This window comes from Limanda limanda, chromosome 7, assembly GCF_963576545.1.
Source record: "Limanda limanda chromosome 7, fLimLim1.1, whole genome shotgun sequence".
In the NCBI taxonomy this organism is placed as follows: domain Eukaryota; kingdom Metazoa; phylum Chordata; class Actinopteri; order Pleuronectiformes; family Pleuronectidae; genus Limanda; species Limanda limanda.
Genome location: NC_083642.1, coordinates 2,823,421 through 2,847,275, shown reverse-complemented (window position 1 = coordinate 2,847,275; position 23,855 = coordinate 2,823,421). Strand labels below are relative to the sequence as shown.

The following is a 23,855-nucleotide window of genomic DNA, read 5'->3' as shown; positions in this document are numbered from 1 at the left end:
TCTTGTGCTCTGGAGGATGAAAATGATGAAATACAGTTTCTATCATTTCACAGCTGCTTCAATCACATCAGTTATAAATCATTAATTAAATCACTTGAAATTTCATCACTTAATCTTTAATTTCACATCAAAGGAATATTATATCTGTATGTGCAGATAAACTTATTATAAAAACTTATAGCACTAATCTGCCAAGGTTACAAATTGCTTCATAAAAATCCATGGTCAAAAATGTATGAACTACATTAAAAGGTATTGAATTCAGTTTATTATAAACACCAAATAATATTTATTATTAATAATTGTTAATAACGTGCACTGACCATAAAGGTAACTTTAGTTTACTATGTTAAAATGACTCAGATATGCTTCGGTCAAATGTACGTTTACATAAATTCTTCTAAAGTTAATGTTCATGCTCAGCCATCATCGTGTGGAATACGTGTTTCCTTTAAATTTTAAAACAAAAAACAAATCCTCACTGTAGTTTTAAAGTTTAAAACTGCAGCGAGGATTTATTTAATGAATTACTCGATAGACAGAAAAGTATATCGGAGCTATTTCTATGATTCATCTGATTATTTATGAGTGTTTCACCTGTTTCAAGTTCTGATCAAAAGTTAAGAAACTTTGGGTTTTGGTCTGTTGGACAAAACAAGTTTTACAATATAGTTGTATGTTTTTGAATTAGCATTAGCATTAGTTTGAGCCCTATATTCCCAATAATTCATATTTTCTATATTAAAAATATAACCCTTATGTGTTTATTAAAGTGTAAAATGAATTAAATCACACACATTATATGTTTTGCCTCATCACATCTGTACGTTTCTGACTTTATTGTTCCTGTTTCTTTCTGAACTATAATCAACATCGACCAAATCTAAATAAAAGAATCAGAAGAGAGGAACCAGTTTAACAAGATGATTTATTCACCAGCCCGGTCATCCAACGTCAGAATTCCGTGTCTCTTCACATCAGAAGACCAGAGTTTCTTTATGAATCATATACGCAGGAGGCTGAGACACCAGATGTAGGCAAACAAAGGTGGTGTGTGACTTCCACACCTCCCTGTCCTCCCTCTTCTCCTCCACCAGCTCCACCGGTGCGTCCTCTGCCGGCTCCTGCTCCGCGAACGGCAGCAGAACCGTCTCCACCAGTCCACCCACCACTCCCAGCATGGCCAGGGTGGAGCCCAGCGTGTAGATCTTCAGCATGCCCCAGTTGGGCCTCTGGTTCAGCACCTCCTTAGCGAATGGGATGATCTCACCGATGGTTTGCATGTTTGTGCAACTTGTTCGGTCTGTTGATGGAAAGACAGAGATTGAATACAGGTTTTTTGTTTTAACGAATTATTAACCAAGTATTGCTGATTCTCTCTAAAACAAAGTGGATAAATTGAAATGTGTCCCACGCAGATACTCACTTTGAAGGACGCTGCGAGTTCCTCAGTGTTCGGTCGGATCGGGAATTCCCAGGCAGAGAGACAACAGGCGAACTGGGCCATTTATGCACGAGTGGAGTCAGGTCAACTCCCACAGTGGAGACAACATGAATATTCATGAGGCCTCTGGTGCTGCAACTGCTGGTTTGGCAAATTAGGTCTTCAGGGGAAAAGTTCTAGAGGAACTCCAGCCGTTGTGAGTGTGGAAGACGGACGAATAAATAATACAAACACCTAAATCCTGATTGTTTCTGCACGTGAAATATCATGAGTGGCAGGTTTTGCTCGTGTTGTGGGGACTTGTCTTCCTAAAGTGGACAAAATGCAAATTCCTATAATGTAAATCAAGACATAGTTCAGGTTCAAGGTCAAGGTCAAGGCATCATTGTGAGTCACTGTAACGTCCCCTGAAGTCATGGTGTGTGTGTGTGTGTTTGTGTGTGTGTGTGTGCGTGTGTCTGAAGCCCTCTGCCCTTTGACCTTGTTCCCTGACTGCAGCAGACGAGGGAGTTAAGCTCAGACGAGCGAGTTGTGAAATGCGTCTGATCTTTGTCACACACACGGAGACAGAAAAACGACAACATCACGGGACGACTGCATGTCGGTGGAAAATCTGCCAAAACAACACATATGAACGTTGCAGGAAAAAACCCAGACAGGGGACCAGAAACAAATATATCTTCTCCAAATCCACGTGTGAACTTTTGCTCCGTCGTGATGAAATTTGGCTGAATTCAAAACAACCCTCGAGTCACATGTGGAGCCGAGCGGTTCCTCAACCATCGGCGCTGAGATCTCCACAGCCAGCTGCTGGGAGGAGGTCCAGTTTGTTTGGGGACCTTTGCTCCACATCTCCAGGTTCCTCTGGCTGAATGGACGTCCTGTCTGCACTCCGGCCTTCATCAAGGGGGCCATGTGGGGGGTGGGGGGGCGGAGGAAGGGGTTTAACATGTGTGCAGATGTGAAAACAGGAGCGAGCGCTGAGGACACACAGGGATCTGTTTGTGTAGAAGTACACGTTAAAGTACACGTAATACTTTTCTGTCATTTAAAAGCTGATCGTGAGTAGAACCTTTTAAATTTGGTAAATTTGAATGAGACCTTTTGCTTTGTTTCCACATGAGCGTTAATAAACTGCAGATCAAGATATGACCCTGGAATTTATATTCAGATTATTAGTGAGAATATCCAGCTTCATGTCGCACATGTTTTTGGTGAAAGCTGAAATGTGAGGACACGTACCTCTGAGCTTAGTGTGATTTACCTGCTGCTCTAAATACACTGCTTTAACTAATCCTGTTATCTAATCTACTGAGGCCGGGTAATTGGCTCGGAGGTCGGTTTAATTAGACAAACACACTCGGGTCACAAAATCAGGAACAAAGAGTCAGTTCCCTTTGAATCCTCCTCTGTGAAATGAAGTTTCAGAAGAAAAACAAAATGAAATAAGTCTTAAAAGTTTAGATTTTCATAATGATTCGACATAAAAATGTAGATATTGTCTGTAATCTCAGTCTGTAGATTTGTAATACTCGTTCTGAGTTGTTATTACTGTCTGTTGTCCTTGTTGTATTCAAAATAATGATAAAATAATAAATAAAACATATTATACTCAAACAACAACAAAAAAGAAAATAGATACAAAGAGAATCTCCAATTAATAAAGTCTTGTACTGAACATATTATCAGATTCACATTTATTCTTTTTATTCTTTTCTAACATCACTGCTCTGTGGCAACAAAGAACTTTGGACACAATCCTGCTCAACATTTATCATGTTTATCACGAACAATAATCAGTTATCAATATTTATCAGGTGTCTTGGTCTTATTTCTCCTTGAGAGGTGAAAGAGTCAAGAAAATAAAATGCAGAAATAAAGTGGAAATAATAAAATGGAAGGGAAAGTTCTGCATAAACTTTATTGATGAGCGCAGAGGAATCCATATCTCACTAGATGGATCGATACAAAGCTACACGGCTGAATGAAGCACGTACAGGAAGTGAGCGTACAGGAAGTGAGCGTACAGGAAGTGAGAGTACAGGAAGTGAGCGAACAGGAAGTGAGCGTCTGGTACAGAGAACGCACATCAGCAGGTTCTGTGAGTTCTAGTTGGAGGAAGTCAAACTGGACTCGTTTACGATTCGTCAGTTTGAACATCGATCATCTCGTTATATTCTTTTATCAACTCGTTTGCTTTTGATCGTAACTTTTTATTTTCAAACACAAAAGAAAGAAACTTTAGAAAAAATAAAACACAGAACAAATTCACAACAGTCGATTATTATCTGAAGAAGTAATCATGCATCATGGTTTGTTTCAGTTTAAATATTCTACTTACAGAAGCCGGTCGGCTTCCGGGTTTGAGTTCGCACACGATGAAGCACGGCGGGAAAAATCCGTCGTGAGTCTTCTTCATCTTTTTTTTGACGACACGTTTTTCACGATTCTACAAAACCTGGACGACAAAGTGCTGCTTGGCGATTTACAATCAACCTGATCTGGAGTCAGGGTTTTAGAAATCAGTCTGTGAGACGTCTGAGGTCAGCGCCTGCTTCAGGGCGAGCGGGACGGACGTCCAAGAGGACACGTCCCGTCTACGAGGGACAGGCCTCTGAATACTGCTGAAGTCTACCCTGTCAATCAAAGTGTGTGTGTGTGTGTGTGTGTGTGCGTGTGTGTGTGGTTGTGTGTCGGGAAGCTTCATTGGCACTCATTCCAAAAATGAGAATGTCCCTCAGCCCGTGTGGACCTCGCAGACCTGCTCGGGTCCGGCAGAGGAACCTCTCGCTAGCAGTACCGGGCGGGGGGGGGGAGCTGCCAACGCAAAACAGCTGCATGCTGGGAGAGCACGTCAACACTGACCTGCAGGGGGCAGCAAACACACCCGGAGTGAGACACAGTGTTCGGTAACGAGCTGGAACAGAACAGTGATCTACACGTTTCCTTTAGTAGCTCAGTTGTGTTTTCAGCCCTGATTGTTTGTGTGTTTGTTTTGAAGCAGGGCTACACAAAAACATGGTGGAAAGATCTATATTTTTATGTGTAATTCATACATTAGTATTATAATACTATTGAAAATACTTGCACCTACCAAGTAAAATGCTTTTTTTCCGTGTAAACTTCACGCCGCCTTCACATGACGGAGCACACTCCGGTCTGCACCGTCTTTCCACTTCGGTTCGGACAGAACCTGCAAAGCAAAGCAGAGGGTCGGTGTCACATGTCCGTCCCACCTCGGTCACACGGGCAGAACTGAGCCGCGGCCGCCGGTACGAACCCGTTGAGGTTGGCCGGCTCCGAGTGGTACACGTGCTTCCCCTGCTCGGAGATGCACGGAGCGTGGTGGGGGACGCCCTGGCTCTGGGTGGTCTTCAGCGTCTGGTAATGGCTCTTGGATTCCACGTGGCTCGGGGGCAGGGGGATGAGACTCGTCCTCCGGGCCCCCCCGTCGACCTCCGGGTCCAGCTTGTCCGGGTCCAGACGCTTGCGGACGGTCGGGGAGGACAAGTCCACGACCTTGATGTCGGGGATGCTGGGTTGTCTCATCAGCTGCTCGGAGTGGGCGAGCTGCAGCTTCTTCATGTGGCTGATGGCCACGGCCGCGTTGAAGGCTTGCTGTGGACGGGACATGGAGACGTGAGAGGACATGGAGACGTGAGAGGACATGGAGACGTGAGACCACATGGAGACGTGAGACCACATGGAGACGTGAGACCACATGAAGACGTGAGATGACAGGGAGACGTGAGAGGACATGGAGACGTGAGAGGACATGGAGACGTGAGACCACATGGAGACGTGAGACCACATGGAGACGTGAGACCACATGGAGACGTGAGACCACATGGAGACGTGAGACCACATGAAGACGTGAGATGACAGGGAGACGTGAGAGGACATGGAGACGTGAGAGGACATGGAGACGTGAGACCACATGGAGACGTGAGACCACATGGAGACGTGAGATGACAGGGAGACGTGAGATGACAGGGAGACGTGAGAGGACATGGAGACGTGAGAGGACATGGAGACGTGAGACCACATGGAGACGTGAGACCACATGGAGACGTGAGATGACAGGGAGACGTGAGAGGACATGGAGACGTGAGAGGACATGGAGACGTGAGACAACATGGAGACGTGAGACAACATGGAGACGTGAGACAACATGGAGACGTGAGACCACATGGAGACGTGAGACCACATGGAGACGTGAGAGGACATGGAGACGTGAGAGGACATGGAGACGTGAGACAACATGGAGACGTGAGACAACATGGAGACGTGAGACAACAGGGAGACGTGAGACCACATGGAGACGTGAGACAACATGGAGACGTGAGACCACATGGAGACGTGAGAGGACATGGAGACGTGAGACCACATGGAGACGTGAGACCACATGGAGACATGAGACCACATGGAGACATGAGACCACATGGAGACGTGAGACCACATGGAGACGTGAGACAACATGGAGACGTGAGACAACAGGGAGACGTGAGACAACATGGAGACGTGAGACAACATGGAGACGTGAGACCACATGGAGACGTGAGACAACATGGAGACGTGAGACAACATGGAGACGTGAGAGGACATGGAGACGTGAGAGGACATGGAGACGTGAGACCACATGGAGACGTGATACCACATGGAGACGTGAGACAACATGGAGACGTGAGACCACATGGAGACGTGAGACAACATGGAGACGTGAGACCACATGGAGACGTGAGACAACATGGAGACATGAGACCACATGGAGACATGAGACCACATGGAGACGTGAGACCACATGGAGACATGAGACCACATGGAGACATGAGACCACATGGAGACATGAGACCACATGGAGACGTGAGAGGACATGGAGACGTGAGAGGACATGGAGACGTGAGACCACATGGAGACGTGAGACCACATGGAGACGTGAGACCACATGGAGACGTGAGACAACATGGAGACGTGAGACAACAGGGAGACGTGAGACCACATGGAGACGTGAGACCACATGGAGACGTGAGACCACATGGAGACGTGAGACAACAGGGAGACGTGAGACCACATGGAGACGTGAGACAACATGGAGATGTGAGACAACAGGGAGACGTGAGACCACATGGAGACGTGAGACCACATGGAGACATGAGACCACATGGAGACATGAGACCACATGGAGACGTGAGATGACATGGAGACATGAGACCACATGGAGACATGAGACCACATGGAGACGTGAGACCACATGGAGACATGAGACCACATGGAGACGTGAGACCACATGGAGACGTGAGAGGACATGGAGACATGAGACCACATGGAGACGTGAGACAACATGGAGACGTGAGACAACAGGGAGACGTGAGACCACATGGAGACGTGAGACCACATGGAGACGTGAGACAACAGGGAGACGTGAGACCACATGGAGACGTGAGACAACATGGAGACGTGAGACAACAGGGAGACGTGAGACCACATGGAGACGTGAGACCACATGGAGACATGAGACCACATGGAGACATGAGACCACATGGAGACGTGAGATGACATGGAGACATGAGACCACATGGAGACATGAGACCACATGGAGACGTGAGACGACATGGAGACATGAGACCACATGGAGACGTGAGACCACATGGAGACATGAGACCACATGGAGACGTGAGATGACATGGAGACATGAGACCACATGGAGACATGAGACCACATGGAGACGTGAGACGACTTCCTCAACCCGAAGACGCTACATTACAACTGCTGACCACTGAAGTGGACTTTCAGCCCTCGATCTACAACCATCGGCCTTGATTACAGAACAATATCTTATTAAACCCTCATTAATCAGGAAGGATTAAGGACGGCTCACGATTAATCTACGATAAACTGCAGCTGCTAAATGAGTTTACCACATCGAGGCCAAGAAATCAACGAGGACCGACCTTCCACTTGGACTTGGCGAAGTTCTTCTGGATCTGAGCGCTGACGGAGTAGTAGATGTCCTGGCTGCGCGCCGTCTTTCCGATGATCCTGGAGAGAGAGAGAGGACGGAGCAGAACGTTATTCCACGTTTTATCATCATGTTTTATCACCTTGAGTCAAAGTCTCAATGAACTATAATAAATCAAAGGAACATGAGCTACATGGTGGAAAGCAAAGCTCTCTAATTATTCAAGATTCAGAATTCAGAATTCAAGGTTTTTATAACTTCCAAGAGACGAGAAGCGTATCTGGAAACTTTTACTGTGAAAATACATCAAACACGAAGTAACTGCTCAAGAAAAATTACTTTACTCTCGGAATTTATCAATTATTTTATTTATTTATAGCATATTACACAGATTTTAGATTCTCTTCATTGGCTGACAGTTAATTGATTTCAAGATTTTATTGCCGATGAGTTCCAGTCTGAACTTGCACCTCAGTACTTTTTGGATATTTTATTTTGGCACCGTACTCATCATTCCACACCATTTTTCTCCTGGTTCTGATCTTACTTATTTTTATATTTTTATATAGTCATATATAGAGACGAAAAGCATATGTGGAAACTTTTACTGTGAAACGACGTAACTGCTCAAGAAAAACAACTTTATTGTCGGAATTAATCAATCATTTTAATTTATTTCTAGCTCATTACACTGATTTTAGATTCTCTACATTGCTAAATTAATTTCAAGATTGTATTGCTGATGTTTAAGGTCCATTCTGTACTTTTTGGATATTTTATTATGGCACCATACTCATCATTCCACAGTGCTCCCATTTTTCTCCTGGTTCTGATCTTACTTATTTTTATATTTCTATATAGTCATATATAGAGACGAAAAGCATATGTGGAAACTTTTACTGTGAAACGACGTAACTGCTCAAGAAAAACAACTTTATTGTCGGAATTAATCAATCATTTTAATTTATTTCTAGCTTATTACACTGATTTTAGATTCTCTACATTGCTAAATTTAATTTCAAGATTGTATAGCCGATGTTTAAGGTCCATTCTGTACTTTTTGGATATTTTATTATGGCACCATACTCATCATTCCACACTGCTCCTATTTTTCTCCTAGTTCTAATCTTACTGTCTATTTAAATAATTTCAAAATGTTTCATCTGATCTTGTTTTGACTCTTTTCTCCTCTGTAACATTTTATTTCTGTATCTGTGTCACTGTGAGAACTCAAAATCCCTTTTTAACTGTTTCCTATTGTTTGCCTTCACATGTATCATTGTGATTTTGTAAAGTATAGACAAGGTTACTGTGTTTTGATATGAAGTAAGTTTATTATCATTCTAATGACTATAATCCTCGAGGCTGTGACACTCACCAGGGATGCCTGAGTGCCTGGTCCGTGCTGAAGCGCATGCTGGGATTCTTCTGCATCATGTTGCGGATGAAGTCTTTAGCTGCAGAGAGAGAGAGATGATGGAGTTTAGAGCAGAGGGAGTGTGTGTGTGTGTGTGTCTGTGTGTGTGTGTGTTGACATGAAGCAGCTGCAGCAGGCGACACACAACAACACAACACGTCTCAATGTTCTGCAGCTTTACCAGATTCGGAGATGTCGTCCCAGAAAGGCGAGTCGAACTCGTACTGCGCCTTCATGATCTTGGAGAAGAGTCGCGTCTCGCTCTCTTCGTAGAAAGGAGGATATCCACAGAGTCTGTAGTGATGAGGTCAGCAGTTATTAATACAGGAAAATATCAAATATTCTACAAAAAGGTGCATCGCTGTGTAGTGTGTGTAACAGTGTGTGTCAGTCACATCTTCATTATTCTGTGTGCAGATTGTGTCAGCGTCAACTTTGGAGTAAATACTCATTTGATGTCCCAAATTAAAATGCAGCATATTATTTATTTATTCATTTATTTTATGACAGTGCTTCCCTGTGATGAAGGCTTTCATTTTCGACTGGATACATTCGTTTTCTTTATTTATCTTCTTCCTATCTTTATTTTGAATTATATTAATCATCATTATTATAATGAGGAGGGTTAGGAAACTAAATATGTGTGTTCTGTCGTGGATCTCTGTTTTCTCTCTGAATATATATATGTATAAATTTGTGTGTCTGTTTTTATAATATTTTCATAATAGCACCTTTGTCTCTTTATATACTGTATATGTTTATATATATATATATATATATATATATATATAAACAACAATTTGTATTTATGTCTATTTCAATTAGGGAAAATGAGATTTGAGATGTAAAGTAATTGTGGTTTAACTTACAGGATGTAGGTGATGACTCCGATGGACCAGCAGTCCACAGCCTTACTGTACGGCTTCTGGGCCAGAACCTCTGGAGCTGAAACCCACAGGTATAAATATTACATCCTGTCCAAACTGATGTGTGTCCTCATCTTCTCTGACCCACCAGCACTCGTCACTCATGAGAGCTCCTCACCTACGTATCCCGGAGTTCCACAGGCGGTGGACATGATGTCGTTGTCGACCATCTTGGAGAGGCCGAAGTCGCTGATCATGACCTTGGAGTTTTCCTCCGGGCTGTAGAAGAGGATGTTCTCCGGCTGCAGAGGAACACACACAGAGCAGAGCCGGTCACACGCTGCTCCTCATGAGGAACATCTCAGCCCCTGAGACACGTTCTCATGTGTTTCACTTTGGATAAAAGTGTCAAATCCGTCAATGAAGCTTCTTCTGTGATTCAAAATAGATGTTATGGGCGAATTAACCATAAAGTTAGAGGGATAGTTCCAGATTTTGGGGTAAATACTTGTCCTTTTTCTTGCCAAGAGTTAGATAAGAAGATAAGTGTAAGGGAAATATAGCAGTTGACCATAATAATCATGTATTTCCCATCTGTTTGATCATAATTGAATCGTAGACACAGTAACCTGATTTTATCATGCTGCCTCCTGAACTATTGAATGTGTATTCATCTGACTGTTCTCTTTTAACTGCTGCTCTTCCTGTAACCTAATTTCCTCTAGACAATGTCTCTTTGATCATGTGTTTCCTGTAGCCACTAAATGCATATTGCCTTGATTGCCCTCGATTAGACATTGTTGTATTCGTGTGATCAAAGGATCTCAACCTTCCTGTTTAACAGCCCCCTCCAGAGTGGGAGGGTTTAGCCTGTATGTATAAAAGAACTGAGCTGTATTCTATCTGTGTGCATATTACAAACTCAACCCTGTGATATGCACCATGCTCGAGCATTAAAGGTGACAATACTGTAAGAGTTTTTGAGACTCGTTTCTTCGTTGGTAGTGGGATTGTGGAAATTGCCTCCACATTAGCTGCTCTCTTTTATGGTCAATTTGAAACTATAGCCAGAAAACAGTTTGTTGGCTCAGTGCAAAGGAAACAGAATCCAGACGGTCACAGCTCCAGACTGAGAAATAATCCCTGTTAAACCTCAGTTGAACCTCGGTTCTGTACAGATTATCTTCATCTTCTGCTCCTGAGTGTTTGTGCAGATCATTGTGATGTCACAGAAAAAGCACTTTCTTTGAGAAGTCACAGGGACCTTGACCTTCGACCTATGACCACCAAAACCTCAGCAGGTCATCTTCACGTTCAAATTAAACATTTGTGCCTGATTTGAAGAAATCCCCCTGGAGGCGTTCCTGAGGAATCTCGTTCACAGCATAGGGGCAGACAGGCGGACGGACATCAGAACGCCTGAGGACACGACTGCTCTCAGCAGAGACGCACAACAAACACCATGTGACGTCACTGCTCCGACAGACGCGGGCCGGCAGGTGTGTTGTGTTACCGGTGGACGAGTCGACCTGTTTCCAGTCACTTGTCCTCAGATAAACAAACTGAATCCACAGATACGAGTTCTGGTGCAACTCTCAGCAAGAGCGAGTTTAAAACTGTTTCTTAAAGAATTAAAATGAGAAAATATAAAAATAGAAGTGTGAGATAGAAGAGATCAAGTGACCCTCAAATTATATTTAAAGAGGTAAAAATATAGTTTTAAATAGAACAAGTAAACCTGAAATGTATATACCTGGGTTTTCATGGTCTCAAATTGAATAATCCTAATCTGGGGCCTTAAAGGTCTTAAATATGTTAATATATTAAGTACTAGGTCTTAAATATGTTAAAGTAGGTCTTAATTATATCAAGTTCATGACTCTTTATATTCCCTCATTGACATTGGATTTAAATTCCATTAACTATGGTCTTTAAAAGTCTGAAATGTAGCTTGGTGAAACCTTCAGAAACATATATTTATCCTGAAACATGTACCTGATCAATTTAACAAACCAACAGTTCAGCTCTTCCAGTGTAAACATTTGTATTTGAATGATTCCCGGTTGGTACCTTGAGGTCCCGGTGCACCACGGCGTTCTGGTGCAGGTAGCTGACGGCCTGCAGCACCTGCTGGATGACCCGGCTGGCGTCCTTCTCCGAGTACACCCCCCGGTCCAGTATCCGGTCGAAGAGCTCGCCGCCTGAAACTCTGGAACCAGGAAAACCACTGCTGTTACAATCTGTCTTCTGAATTCCTTTAGTTATCCACAGGACAACGGCTGGAGAACTCACAGCTCCATGATGAGGTAGAAGTGAGTCTGACTCTCGTAGAAATCCTCCATCCCCACCACGTTGTCATGTTTGATTCTGTTTGAGGGAAACGAGACTTTGAGTAAGAAGCAGATCGGACGAGTGAGGGAATAAGAATCGAGATGTGAAGCTTCACCTTCTCAACACGGCGATCTCGTTCTCCAGATTCAGATCCTTCTTCTGGTTCTTCTTCACACACTTCATAGCAAACATCTTCCCCGTCTTCTTCTCCTTCACCATGTAGACCTCGGAGAAGGCTCCTCTGTTCATCAACACACAAACACACAATCCATCAGGACAATGGGACACTTTGAAAACACACCAGTCTTTTGATGGGTCGACTTTCAGCTTAATTTCTACATTTTATATGACAAATGAAATCCTGAATTCTGTGTTTATTTGCAGGTCCTGAACAAACTTAAAACCTCCAACTGTCATATAAACACCCTGTGTTTCGTGCAGATTGAAACAAACCGGATATAAAATTGATCTGTAAAGAAAGACAAGAAGAAATAAAGGTGTTTGATGTCTGAAACTTTATTATTTTTAATTAAACATATTTTAATTTGAGCCCCCGGTGGCTCACAACATGAACTGAGGGTCAATCCTCAGCAGATTTGGAACCAGCTGCAGTTCCTTCTCCTCCTTTCACAGGCTCTCCGATCAATAAAGGTTTACATTATACATTAAAAATAAAACATCAACAACGAAATGCTCTTTTCAGCGCTCTGTGATTTTGTTAATTTATGATGTCACTGCCTTTTTAACCCTTATTGCATCGCACAGAAATGGAAACTTCCTGGAATTGTCTCAACCAGTTTCATAAGTAGAATGAACATAACAAATATCAGAGGCTCAATTAAGACGTAATGAAGATCTCTGAGGTTTAACTGTTCACATGTCAGTGACTTATCACTGTGCTGCTCCGTGTCCATGCCATCCTCAGAGCTGTCTGGGAATAGTTGTCCTAGCGGGAGGATTAGACGCCTTATCCCTGACGTCAGGGAACCGGCGGGCGGCTGAGGGCCGTGGGGGGGGGGGGGGCAGTGATCCTCAGGAACAACAAGCTCTCACACTCAGGTACAGGACGGGGTGTCATCTTTACTAGGATGAGGGAAAGAACACGAGCAACCTTGTGTCTCATCTATTTAAAACCTCTGAACTATAACTGCTTCCTGTTAGATTTCCCTTGTTGCACGTCTGATTGAGTCACATCATGAGGACGTTGTTGCGTCACACAAACCACACGGCGTCATCACGCTGCTTCACATCCTGTCGCTCAGCTGATTCGTCCTCGGCTGAAGAAGCTCATCGTGACTCTCGGGGGAAATTATCATCAGGCCTCGAACACGAAAGCAATCAGGCGAACCCACGTCACCCGAGTGCATGTTCTCGCTTCTCAGCTTCATATTCGAAACGTGGCGACTAAACGGAAACGTCTCCGGGTTTCATGAGACATTCAGAAAGTCGGAGGCTGCGTCCTGTTGCTAGGAGACCATGAGGATGTTGTTTTCTCTGTGTGTGATGAGGCCCAATGGGAAAGGCTGCTTCTGATCCACGCTCCCTCCAGACTCTTTGATGACTGGAGACAGGAAGAGGGAATAAACCAGTGAAACCAGTTCAGCTCCTGTGTGTCGTCAGAGTCCAGATGAGAGAGAATCAGACTGAGGCAGGAAGACGTCTCTGTTCTGGATCCTTCTGATTTCAGTCCTTCAGAAACCATCTGACATGTCGGAGCTGATCCGGATCAGGAGGATCTGTCTTTAACATCCTCAATCAGGGTGGTTTTCATCATTGTTCTTGGTTTTTCAGAGAATAATTCATGCATCCTGATGAAATAAATGTTTAGGGGACTGATATTAATGTGTTGCAACTTCAAGCATGAAACTAAAACGTAGCTGAGTTGCTTTGTCTGACTTGCAAACAAAGACATTTGATGCGATTCTCAGAATACGACAAAAAGACGACTTTACTAATAGAAACAAATAAAAGCTCGACACATTTTTAAAAAATGCAATAATTGCAATAATCACAGCATCTAACAAAGTGCAGTCAACAATAAATGTGTCACCCTCTCTCCACTACTCCAAAGGTGCACGTGACCCAACGTTACCAATCACCATGATCATAATTAAAATGATTTGAAGAAGACAATAACAATATCAGACCATAATAGATCTAATGATTTCTAAGCAGTTTGGGGCAGTGTGGTGAATTTAAATGTGATTTCCTCAGAGGAGCCTCAGTGTTTGTTTGGACGATGTCGAGGTTCTTTGCTGCAGACGAGATGGTATTTACTCGTTCAGTATTCTGCAGCTGATGTGTCCCCCCCCCAAGACCCCCCCGCCCTCAGCACGCAGCTCGGTCTGTTTTGCCCGACAACACACAGCTGATGTGTGTCCCCCCCCCCCTCTGTTTTGCCCGACAACACACAGCTGATGTCACAGCACTGGATTCGCTCGCACCTTTATTTACCAGCGGCCTCAACCTGGGACAGCTGCTGATTAACGCTGAGCCCACACAAATCAGGCCAGGGGAGTGTGTGTGTGTGTGTGTGTGTGTGTGTGTGTGTGTGTGTGTGTGTGTGTGTGTGTGTGTGTGTAGTATACAGAGATGTGTTGCAAAACATGCACACATCAGTTTATAAGGGCTGTAAAGACAAGACAAAAAAATAAGATAAGATATAAACAGTGTGACTGGTTTGCAAATTAGCCAATGAATTGCTAATTCTTAATTAAATGATTCATTAATTTGTCCACTAGACAAAGAGAAGCATCAAATCCATACAAGTGAGAAGTTAGAAGAACCATAGCTTTTAGTTTAATCTTAAAAATAAAATAGATTATAAGTAATTAACCGATTATCTTTCTCAGCTCTGCCTGATTTCTAAGCAGATTTAAAAGTTTCTTGTTATTTGTGAGTAGAATTCACAAGATGAAGATATACATTCTTTCTTATGTTGTGACTGAACTCCTGAACTGACTCCACAGCCTGGTGCCGTCGGGGGGGCGATCATCTTGTTGTCTAAGACTTCGGTAAAGAAGGATTCCTCGTGTCAATCCTATCAAAGCAGTAATCTGTCCTGGAACTCAAACAGCACGTTGAGAGTCTGATTCCTCCGACCAGGCCGAGTGTGAAGAGACGTGAAGATAACACGTGCTCTGTTTCTTTACTGGAAACATATTAATCACCAGTTCTGTCGTGAAAATACTTAAAAATTAAACTGGTCCCTGAACTATAAGGTTTTGTTTGAGGTGCAGCAATAAAACATGTAACAAGGAACTGGTCCAAACCTGTTTTACCTTCATTCAACAAGTGGAAGTCAAATGTGAACAGTACTGTATAAATGGAAAGAATCATCTATAGAATCTGAATATGGATTAAATATAGAATAAATATAGAATTCAGCCCTGAAGAGTTACGTCATTGTTTATTAAATGTATAAATATGCATCATGTATGATATGTTTTACATGTATGTGTGTAAATGTAAACATATGTCATAACTTGATAACAAATGTAAAATTGTGAGAATAAAGTATCACAAATAAAAATGCAGCTTGTTCATCACTAAAGGAAAAACACTTTAAATTCTACTGTTGATTAAAAAAAAAAAAAATCCTCAGCATCTTGAATCTGAGTGAGATTTACTTACGTGCCCAACTCGTCCATGATGTCAAACACGTCCTGGATGTTCTCGGTGTTCTTCTTCCACACGTAGTCGCCCTCCTGACGGCCCATGTCTGTTGGCGGCGGGGGGGTTTCTTTCAGACACGAGGAGAGAGAGAGAGAAAAAGGCACAAGAATGATTCTCGATGAAAATCCTGCAGTTTAATATCCAGACATCATCAGAGACAGAAAGTCCTCAGGGATTACGGACGAGTCGTGAGACAGCAGGCGTCTCCAGGAGGACGCAGCAGGTCTTTGTTGGAGCTCTAATCTGATCTGGACCTGACTCACAGGAGGGGGGGGGGGGGGCGGCAGCGTCAGGCTCTGAAAACACTGGACGACTCTGCTGGGCATGAACACGGGGGGGGAGCAAGAATAAAATCTGTGCATTGGAATTTCTCTGCACTGCCTGGACCAAAATATTAAAGATTAAAAGTTCAGCAGTAATAATAACACAGATTTATGATGTGTTATAGTTATATAATGAGCTGGTGCAGTTTGAGGACACTTATCTAATGACTGATCCCACAGAGCAGCAGGTACCCAGGAGGATTAGCACACTTTAAAACAAACAGGTTATCCACTCCAGTTTCCTGCCTTCTTTTCTCTTATATAATGGATTAGTGACTCTTCACATGGAGGCCTGACCTTGTCACGGCTCTCTGCTGGAGGAGGAGGAGGAGGAGGAGGAGGAGGAGGAGGAGGAGGAGGAGGAGGAGGAGGAGGAGGAGGAGGAGGAGGAGGAGGAGGAGGAGGAGGTGGAGGAAGAGGAGGAGGAGGAGGAGGAGGAGGAGGAGGAGGAGGAGGAGCAGAGACTCGAACCTGCAACAGGTCGAGCAGGAGAAAAACCTGAACTGCCAGAGAGCGGAGGCACTTGTTGAGCATTAAAGCAAAAGTCATGAAATCTGTGGATAACAACTGGAGGGAAAAGCTCTTGTTGTTTCTGCTCCTGCATGAATCCACATGTAAACAATGTAAAACCTGATAGCTACATATTAAAGCCTGATTCTAACTCAGTCTCTCTCCACTCACTGATGAGCTCTGATGCTCTCACATCCTCACATGCGATGGAGCAGAGGATCAACTACATTCTCATGGAGATTAAAACACAAATAACACAATGCAGCGTCACAACCTGAGGCACTGATCCAGATTTCAATGCAGAGACTTTAACAGTAACTCGCCTGTTCTTCCCCCCCCCTCATATCTACAGGTAAATGCACAGAGGGACATATATAATAAAAACAACACCTCTCGTGCCACAAGTCGGCTGCAGCATCAGATTTCACTCTGCGGCAAAAACCTTTGGCTGGTCAGAGATTCAGCTCAGACTGGAAACCACTCAGCCAACGTCTCTGAACACAAGCAGGAATCACAACATTCTCCTCAGAATACAAATGAAGCAGCTCTGGTGCTCGGCAGGAATAAAAGAAAAAAACACACAAATCCTCAAAAGATGCAACTCTGCAAACGGTTTCTAATTCCTCCAGATACAGGTGGTTCCTCTGAGGGAGCAGATGCTGGTTCCCTGATGGGATGTGATGTGCTGGATGTGCTGGGACTCACCTGGAGTCTGTGCACTGCTGCAGGAGCTCGGCTTCTCTGACTCTCCTGCGCAAAGCTCGTCCTGGTCTGCACGGATTAATGCGTCTGGGACTCGACTAACACCTGTGGTCAGGTCGGAGATTACATCCATGGAGAGGAGAGGCGATGGGTGGGGGGGTGGACACTCTCACAGGTGGAGAGGATCCAGCTCAGGCTGCTGCTGCTGCTGCATCGCTCCTCTCTGCTCACAAGCTGCAGGTTTATGAGGAGAAAGTGAAGTGGAGCAGGAGGAGCGACTCCTCCACAGGAACCTGAACCTCCACGAGCCGGTGCGTGCACGTGTACGCGCCCAGCAGACTGAGCACGCTCCTCAGCACAGAGAGAAGAGCATTGACTTTTTTATTTTGGCTCTGCACCAAATTGCACACACTCTGGAAATCACAATATTAAAGCAAGTGAATCAATAAAGAGAAGCTGGTGTTTTCCTCCAGGTCCAGAGGCGGATCCATGATGATTCAGTAAGTTTACTGTTAGCTCTTTGCATTTGAGCAAAGCCACAAATCATTGGATATATCTTCAAAAGAAGCTTGGAAGAGAATCATTCACAAATTGTCATATTTCTTGATTTATTAATTTGTTTAAATTAATAAATCAAGGCCCAGGCCCTGGATCCGCCCCTGCTTGGGTCCTCCAGGAAACTAAAGGGAAATCAGTTGAGTTGTTTTTGAGTAATCCTGCAAACTAACATTCAAATGCAGGCGTAACTTATTTAATAATGAAGCAACATAAAGTAAGTATATGTACAACATTACACCCTCAAATTTCTGTGCTTTTATATTTGTACATTTGTATATTTCCATGTAGGTATATTTGTTATTTATTCTCAACCTGGAAACCCAAACTTTCTACTGAACAGATAAAATAACATATTAATGATCTATGAAGGACAAATTTAAATGATCTGTATTTTTATTACATATCATTCATACACTTGTTTCTGACAGCAAACGATTGAGGGTTCAGCATCTTGTCCAAGGGCACCAGGAAGACAGAGTTGAAGAACCCGGGGATCGAACCACCGACCTTCAGGTTAGAGGTCACACAAACTGATGTTTCCACCACTGCAGCTTGTCCTGTATAAACCTGCAGCAGTGAACACTGTGGTCTTCAGAGGGGACAGGTAACAGGCTTATGTATTAATCTGCATCAGGTAATCATGTCACCTGCCACATGTGCGCACACACAGACACACACACACACACACAGACACACACAGGTCACCGTGACACAGTCGGCCTCCTCTGTTCCTGTGTTTACTGAACACAAACCAAACCTGCTTGTGCCGTGCAAAAAATATCCAGAGATATTTCAGATCCGCAGCTGCAGACTCGTCCTCAAGGCCGATAAACTCCCCCCCCCCCCCGACCCAGTGAAGAACATCAGCAGTCAGACTTTCTCATCGTGTTGTCATGGTTACAGGTTCAACGGGTTGTCATGGTCATTTCCCATTTGTGGTGTAATTTTCTTTTGAGAACCAGAACGTGATGAAGTCTTTTCTCCAATCAGGAGAGCAATCACAGTGATTACAGGGATACGGCTTTTACTGGATCTATCGGTCAATGGTCCAAAATTACAAATGACAAAAAACAAATGCAGTTCTATACACATAGGATTAACTATTAACATGTTATTAGTCAGAGATATTATGAGGCTTGTCCTGTATGACACCCTCTTCTTTACCAGCTATGGTCACTCAATTCAAATTCTACTATTGAAATTTGTTTGGTCACATGAGTTTGTGGCACTGACAGAAATAAACGCTGTTTTTCTATAAAATTCGCCGCTGATTGGACAGATGCATTGTCCACGTGTTTTGTGTTTTGTTGTTTTTCTTTTGTTCACCTATTTGCTGTTGTGTTGTCGCATCAGAGTCACTGTACATCACACAGGTGTTTAACACCAACGCAAGAAACTGCTTGAAGATTTGTAGAATTCGATCAATGACAGAAAACAAAATGGATAAAATTGTTCATCCCGGTCTATTAAATTGGGATATGATTATTGGGATTCACACAGAATCAGTTGAGAAACTCTTAAAAGATCAAATAACCTGACGCACAACTTTCCTTCAACTTCTGTAAATGGACTGAACTGCGTCTGTATTGAAACACAAACACACTCTGTCGATTTATTTTTTGTGAACAAACAGAAAAACAAAACCTCCTCGATGGAGTTAAGAAAGTAGCAACAACACAACGTAATAATATTCCACTACAAGGTGAATAATTCATAAGTGATGTTACTGACGGTTCCACTCACTCCTTCTTCAGCTCCTCCCCCATCAGAGCTGCCTGGAGGAACATATACATATACAGTATATCTATATACTGCAGAAATACATATATACATACATTCCCAGAATTCTCTACAGCAGCATCACAGTTGATCTGTGCGACTTAATAACTTTCCATCAGGAAGAAAAGAGACGACAAGAAAACACAGGAAGAAACAGGATTGTGTTAGTTTTAGTTTGGTCAGAAGTAAAAGGTCAGAGGTTACGAGTCAGGACTGACATCAGTGATGGCCTTCTTTGCTTTCTCATCAGAGCTGCGTCTCTCCTGTATGGCCTCCTCCACCTCTCCTGTCAGCACAGACAGGTCGGCCTCCATCTTCTTCTTGTGGTTCATCAGACCTGAGTTCTACAAGGAACAGGAAGCCGACATGGAATCAGTCACCGATCGATCTGTGAGTTAATCAGAGAGTTTATCGACGATCAGCCGGTTCCCAATGAATCTCACCTGTGTGTAGAGCATGTTCACTCTCTCTACGACCTCCAGAGCGGGTTGCTCCTTTAAGGCCGACAGGTTTCTACCTTGGCTGTGGACAGCTGCTCCACGTTGGAGGCCAGGTCATCGGCCTCCAGTCTGAACTCCGTCTTCTCCTTCTCCAGTTTCTGTTTGCTTCTCTGCAGATTGTCGATCTGCCGAGTTCCGCCAGCGTGTCCGAGTTGCCTGGACTCATTGGCACACATTGATGAGAATTAAACATATTTCCTCAAGTAGGACTTCTTAGGACTTTAAGTATGTTGTTCTGGACACCTCATAGAAATGATCTATGCTGAAAAATACACAATCACAAATATAATGAGCACGAGACAACTTGTGTAGGAGGAATAAGTCCGGATCTTTTCTGAATTTGTAGACTTTATTTGTATTAGTCTCATGTTTATTAGATATTAAAAAGTGAAGACATAATCACAAGAGTTTAGAACAGAATGTCTGATCACACGTGGTTCCTCTGCTCCATGTTGATATGAGACGTTTGTGGTTTGTCTCTGTGAAGCTGTCACTTCAGTTTAATCCTCACTGTTGGCTCGGTGACGTCTTCCCGCTGGTTGTTGCTCGTGCTGACGTCACACAGCAGGAACCTTCTCACGTGTCTCCTGAGGAGCTGGCTCGCAGTCCGGAGACCAGGGGCTGACGAAGCAGGATCTGGGCAGTGACGTAGGAGGGGAAGCGTCTGGTGGAGTAGTTCTGGGGCAGCAGGTGGAGCAGACATTGTTCAAACATGACTCTCACATAAACCATCATGCAAACCCAATCATATCCATCTCAAACACACACCTACACGTGTACAGGTCCTGAAGGTCTCTTCACACTGAGTCAATCTGGTGAATCAAATGACACCTGCTTGATGGAGGAGACAAGAAGTCATTACTGCTGCAGAACAAATCCTGTTGTTAGATATGATCTGCACGTGCATTTAAAAAGGGTTCCAGCATTATAGACAACGTGATAATAACACACTGCTCTGATACAGTGGGATAACATTAACAACTGCCCCCCCCACAACGGTCAAATGATGCATCACAATGCAGCTGTATTTCTCTAGATCTATAAACCAACACTGTGACTGGACGTGTTTGACTCCAGAGTTTCTGAGGCTCATTTAAACATCATGATGAATCACATTGTACGGCTCAGTCCCAGGAGACGCTCCCAGTCAGGACTCAGTGTGAAAGATCTGGATTCAGGATCCCACACCGTCCATTAGTAACTAAATACATGATCCTAAGTTTGTTATCTACATCATAACCATCACAATAAAACCTGAACTATGAACCAGTTAATCTTCATGGGTATGAACTGGACTTTGAACTGGTTTCTAGAGTGAACTGGTTCCACAGGGAGGAGGAGGAGCCTGAGAACAGGGAGCGGTCAGACTCCATTTTCACCTGGACGAGCAGAAGGAAGGACAGTGAGCAGGTGAGTGTGAACACAACTTTCTGAAAGTTTGACTGTCTCACTCTCACACCTGCTGTTAACATCCGTCTGCTGATCACATGACTCTAAGTTTGTCAGTTCACACCTGGTGACAGACGTCATGTGATCGGATCCCAGAGACAGATGTGAACAGCAGGTCTGGATCAAAGAGCCTTCAAAGGACTAATTTACAGAGTTAACTCACAGTTTCACTTTTTATCTTCATCTGTTCATCAAGTGTTTAATAACACAAAGTGTTTTCACCATCATACGTTACAGCAGTGGTCACCAACCAGTGGAGAGTCTTCACTGTGGATCCCAGTAAAGCTCTGGACTCACTGGCTGAGGTGTGAGGAGCATCGACCTGCAGAGCCAGGTACACACACACACACACACACACACACACACACACACACACACACACGCACGCACGCACACAAACACACACACACACACACACACACATACACACACACACACACACTCATAGAACTGAGTGGAGATACAGAGTGCTGCTTCAAGCTGCTGACTGATGTGCTCTCAGTGTTACTGTCTATAAAGTTCTGTAATTCATTTCCAGCCTTTATGACGTGAACATGATACTAGATGTTGAGTTTCCTTCTCTTAGTGGCCGGGGGTTGAAGGACACATGAACTTTTACAAGCTTGTATTAATTAACTTTAATGTAGTTGTTTGGTTTGAGTGTAGATTAGGAAATGCTCAAGTTGCAAAAATACTTTGTTATTCAACGTTTGTTTATGGCTCTGCAGGTTTATTGGTGGATTTAAAAAGATATGACATGAAAAGGAACTTTATTATTGTACTTGTACACTAGTACACCTCCACACCCTTATTGACTGGTACCCTAAAACATATATTCATATGATTCATTTAATAATGTACTCTAATAATGTACTAATGGCTGAATAAATCAGGTGATTGAAATATCCCAAAATAATTGAGGCTTCCTGAGGTCACCTGAGAGAGAGAGAGAGATAGAGAGAGAGAGAGAGAGAGAGACTCTTGTCCTTCCTGAGGTTTCTGATGTGATCACTGTATTTCCTTGTATATAAGAAGTCCTGTGTACTCAAATAAATACCAGTACTACAAACTATGAAGCCCTGCATCTATTTCACAATAAAAACATTTAAAAATAAATGAATTGATTCAGTCAACAGAAACGCTGGAGTGCTTTTATTTGGAAATGGGTCGGCTACAGGAAGTGTTTAAATATTTGTGTTTGTGACGTTTTCAACAGATAAAGATTGAAACTGGTCTAAAGATCATTTCACTGTGTTCTGCTTTAAACTGAGCAGAGAACGAGAAGGAAATAGACCAGACCTTGAATATCTAGAAGAGTAGCGCGGCCTGAACCACAACTGAGCCGCGGTTGGCCCGGTGCAACATGGACAAGGACACTTCAGAGCAAGTTGGACCCTCACACACAAAGTAAGAGACCTGCTAGAAACATGTGAAGCTCCAAACTGAATCCTTACAGAATGAACCAGTGAATGATGCGTTCTGAATAAAAACATGTTTGTGTTTGCAGAGGTCAGGACCACAGACTGAGAGCAGAGTCTCCAGGATCCAGCTGTCTGTCTCAGAGGAGTAACCAGTTCAAAGATCTTCTTCTATTCTTCAGTAAAGAACCTGGACCCTCACACACAAAGTAAGAGACCTGCTACTGTAGGCGTGGTGGTTTATCCTAAATATGAGATGATGAGCCAAACTCGGTTTTGTTCAATCAAGTATTTATTTAGAAAACAATGAAAGGTATGAGCAGAAAAACAACGGGCATCCTTCTCACTGCCCGGAACTCTAGCAGCCCCGGACAGTCTCGAGTCGCATCAGAACACAAAACCCATCAGAATGCATCCAACAGCCGGCGTCTGTAAGATTTTATAACAGTCCCTGGTTCCTCCTCGTGCGCAGGCGTAGTCCATCCTCTTGGCTTTGGAATAAGGAAGTGACAAGGAGCCACTCCCAAGGCCTTGACACAGCTGATGCTACGAGGGCCAAACTGTTGTTGTTGGAGAAAAGATATTATGTTCCTGCTATATCGGCTGTACGTTGTGTTTGTACAGACATTCCAAACAACTAAACCAAAACAATGAAACAACAATGTGACGCACATACATTCTAATTTCAAGATTAAACACTAGGAAGGAAAGGGTTATTATTACATAATTTGTGTGCAGGCCATTATCTGGCCCAAACTGCCCCCCCCCCCCGAACTTTATTGCATAGAGTTCAGTCAGACCCACACTAGCTACATTTTCAAACCCTAACACTACAAACATGTGAAGCTCCATACTGAATCCTCAGAGATTAAACCAGTGAATGATGTGTTCTGAATAAAAACATGTTTGTGTTTGCAGAGGTCA

The 23,855-nt window shown here is 43.5% G+C and overlaps 1 protein-coding gene across 1 annotated transcript; it reads right to left on the bottom strand.

The window, feature by feature from the left end:
* Window positions 1–910: 910 nt before the first annotated feature.
* Window positions 911–15,736, bottom strand: LOC133005127 (calcium/calmodulin-dependent protein kinase type 1G-like). The gene is made up of 11 exons (XM_061074710.1): window positions 15,651–15,736; window positions 12,133–12,258; window positions 11,979–12,053; window positions 11,757–11,895; window positions 9,865–9,988; window positions 9,690–9,765; window positions 9,002–9,114; window positions 8,782–8,860; window positions 7,396–7,483; window positions 5,012–5,062; window positions 911–1,097 (listed from the first exon to the last, which is right to left on the bottom strand). The coding sequence occupies exons 1-11, from the start codon at window positions 15,734–15,736 to the stop codon at window positions 978–980; spliced, it is 1,077 nt and encodes a 358-aa protein (XP_060930693.1). The 3' UTR covers window positions 911–977.
* Window positions 15,737–23,855: the final 8,119 nt, after the last annotated feature.

Coding starts and splice junctions, on each gene's coding strand:
- LOC133005127 (XM_061074710.1), bottom strand. CDS start 15,736: ATGGGCCGTCAGGAGGGCGACTACGTGTGGAAGAAGAACACCGAGAAC. Junction 9,989..11,756: donor TGGTGCACCGGGACCTCAAG/GTACCAACCGGG, acceptor GTTCCTCTGCAG/CCGGAGAACATCCTCTTCTA. Junction 5,063..7,395: donor TCGCCAAGTCCAAGTGGAAG/GTCGGTCCTCGT, acceptor TCCCGTCCACAG/CAAGCCTTCAACGCGGCCGT.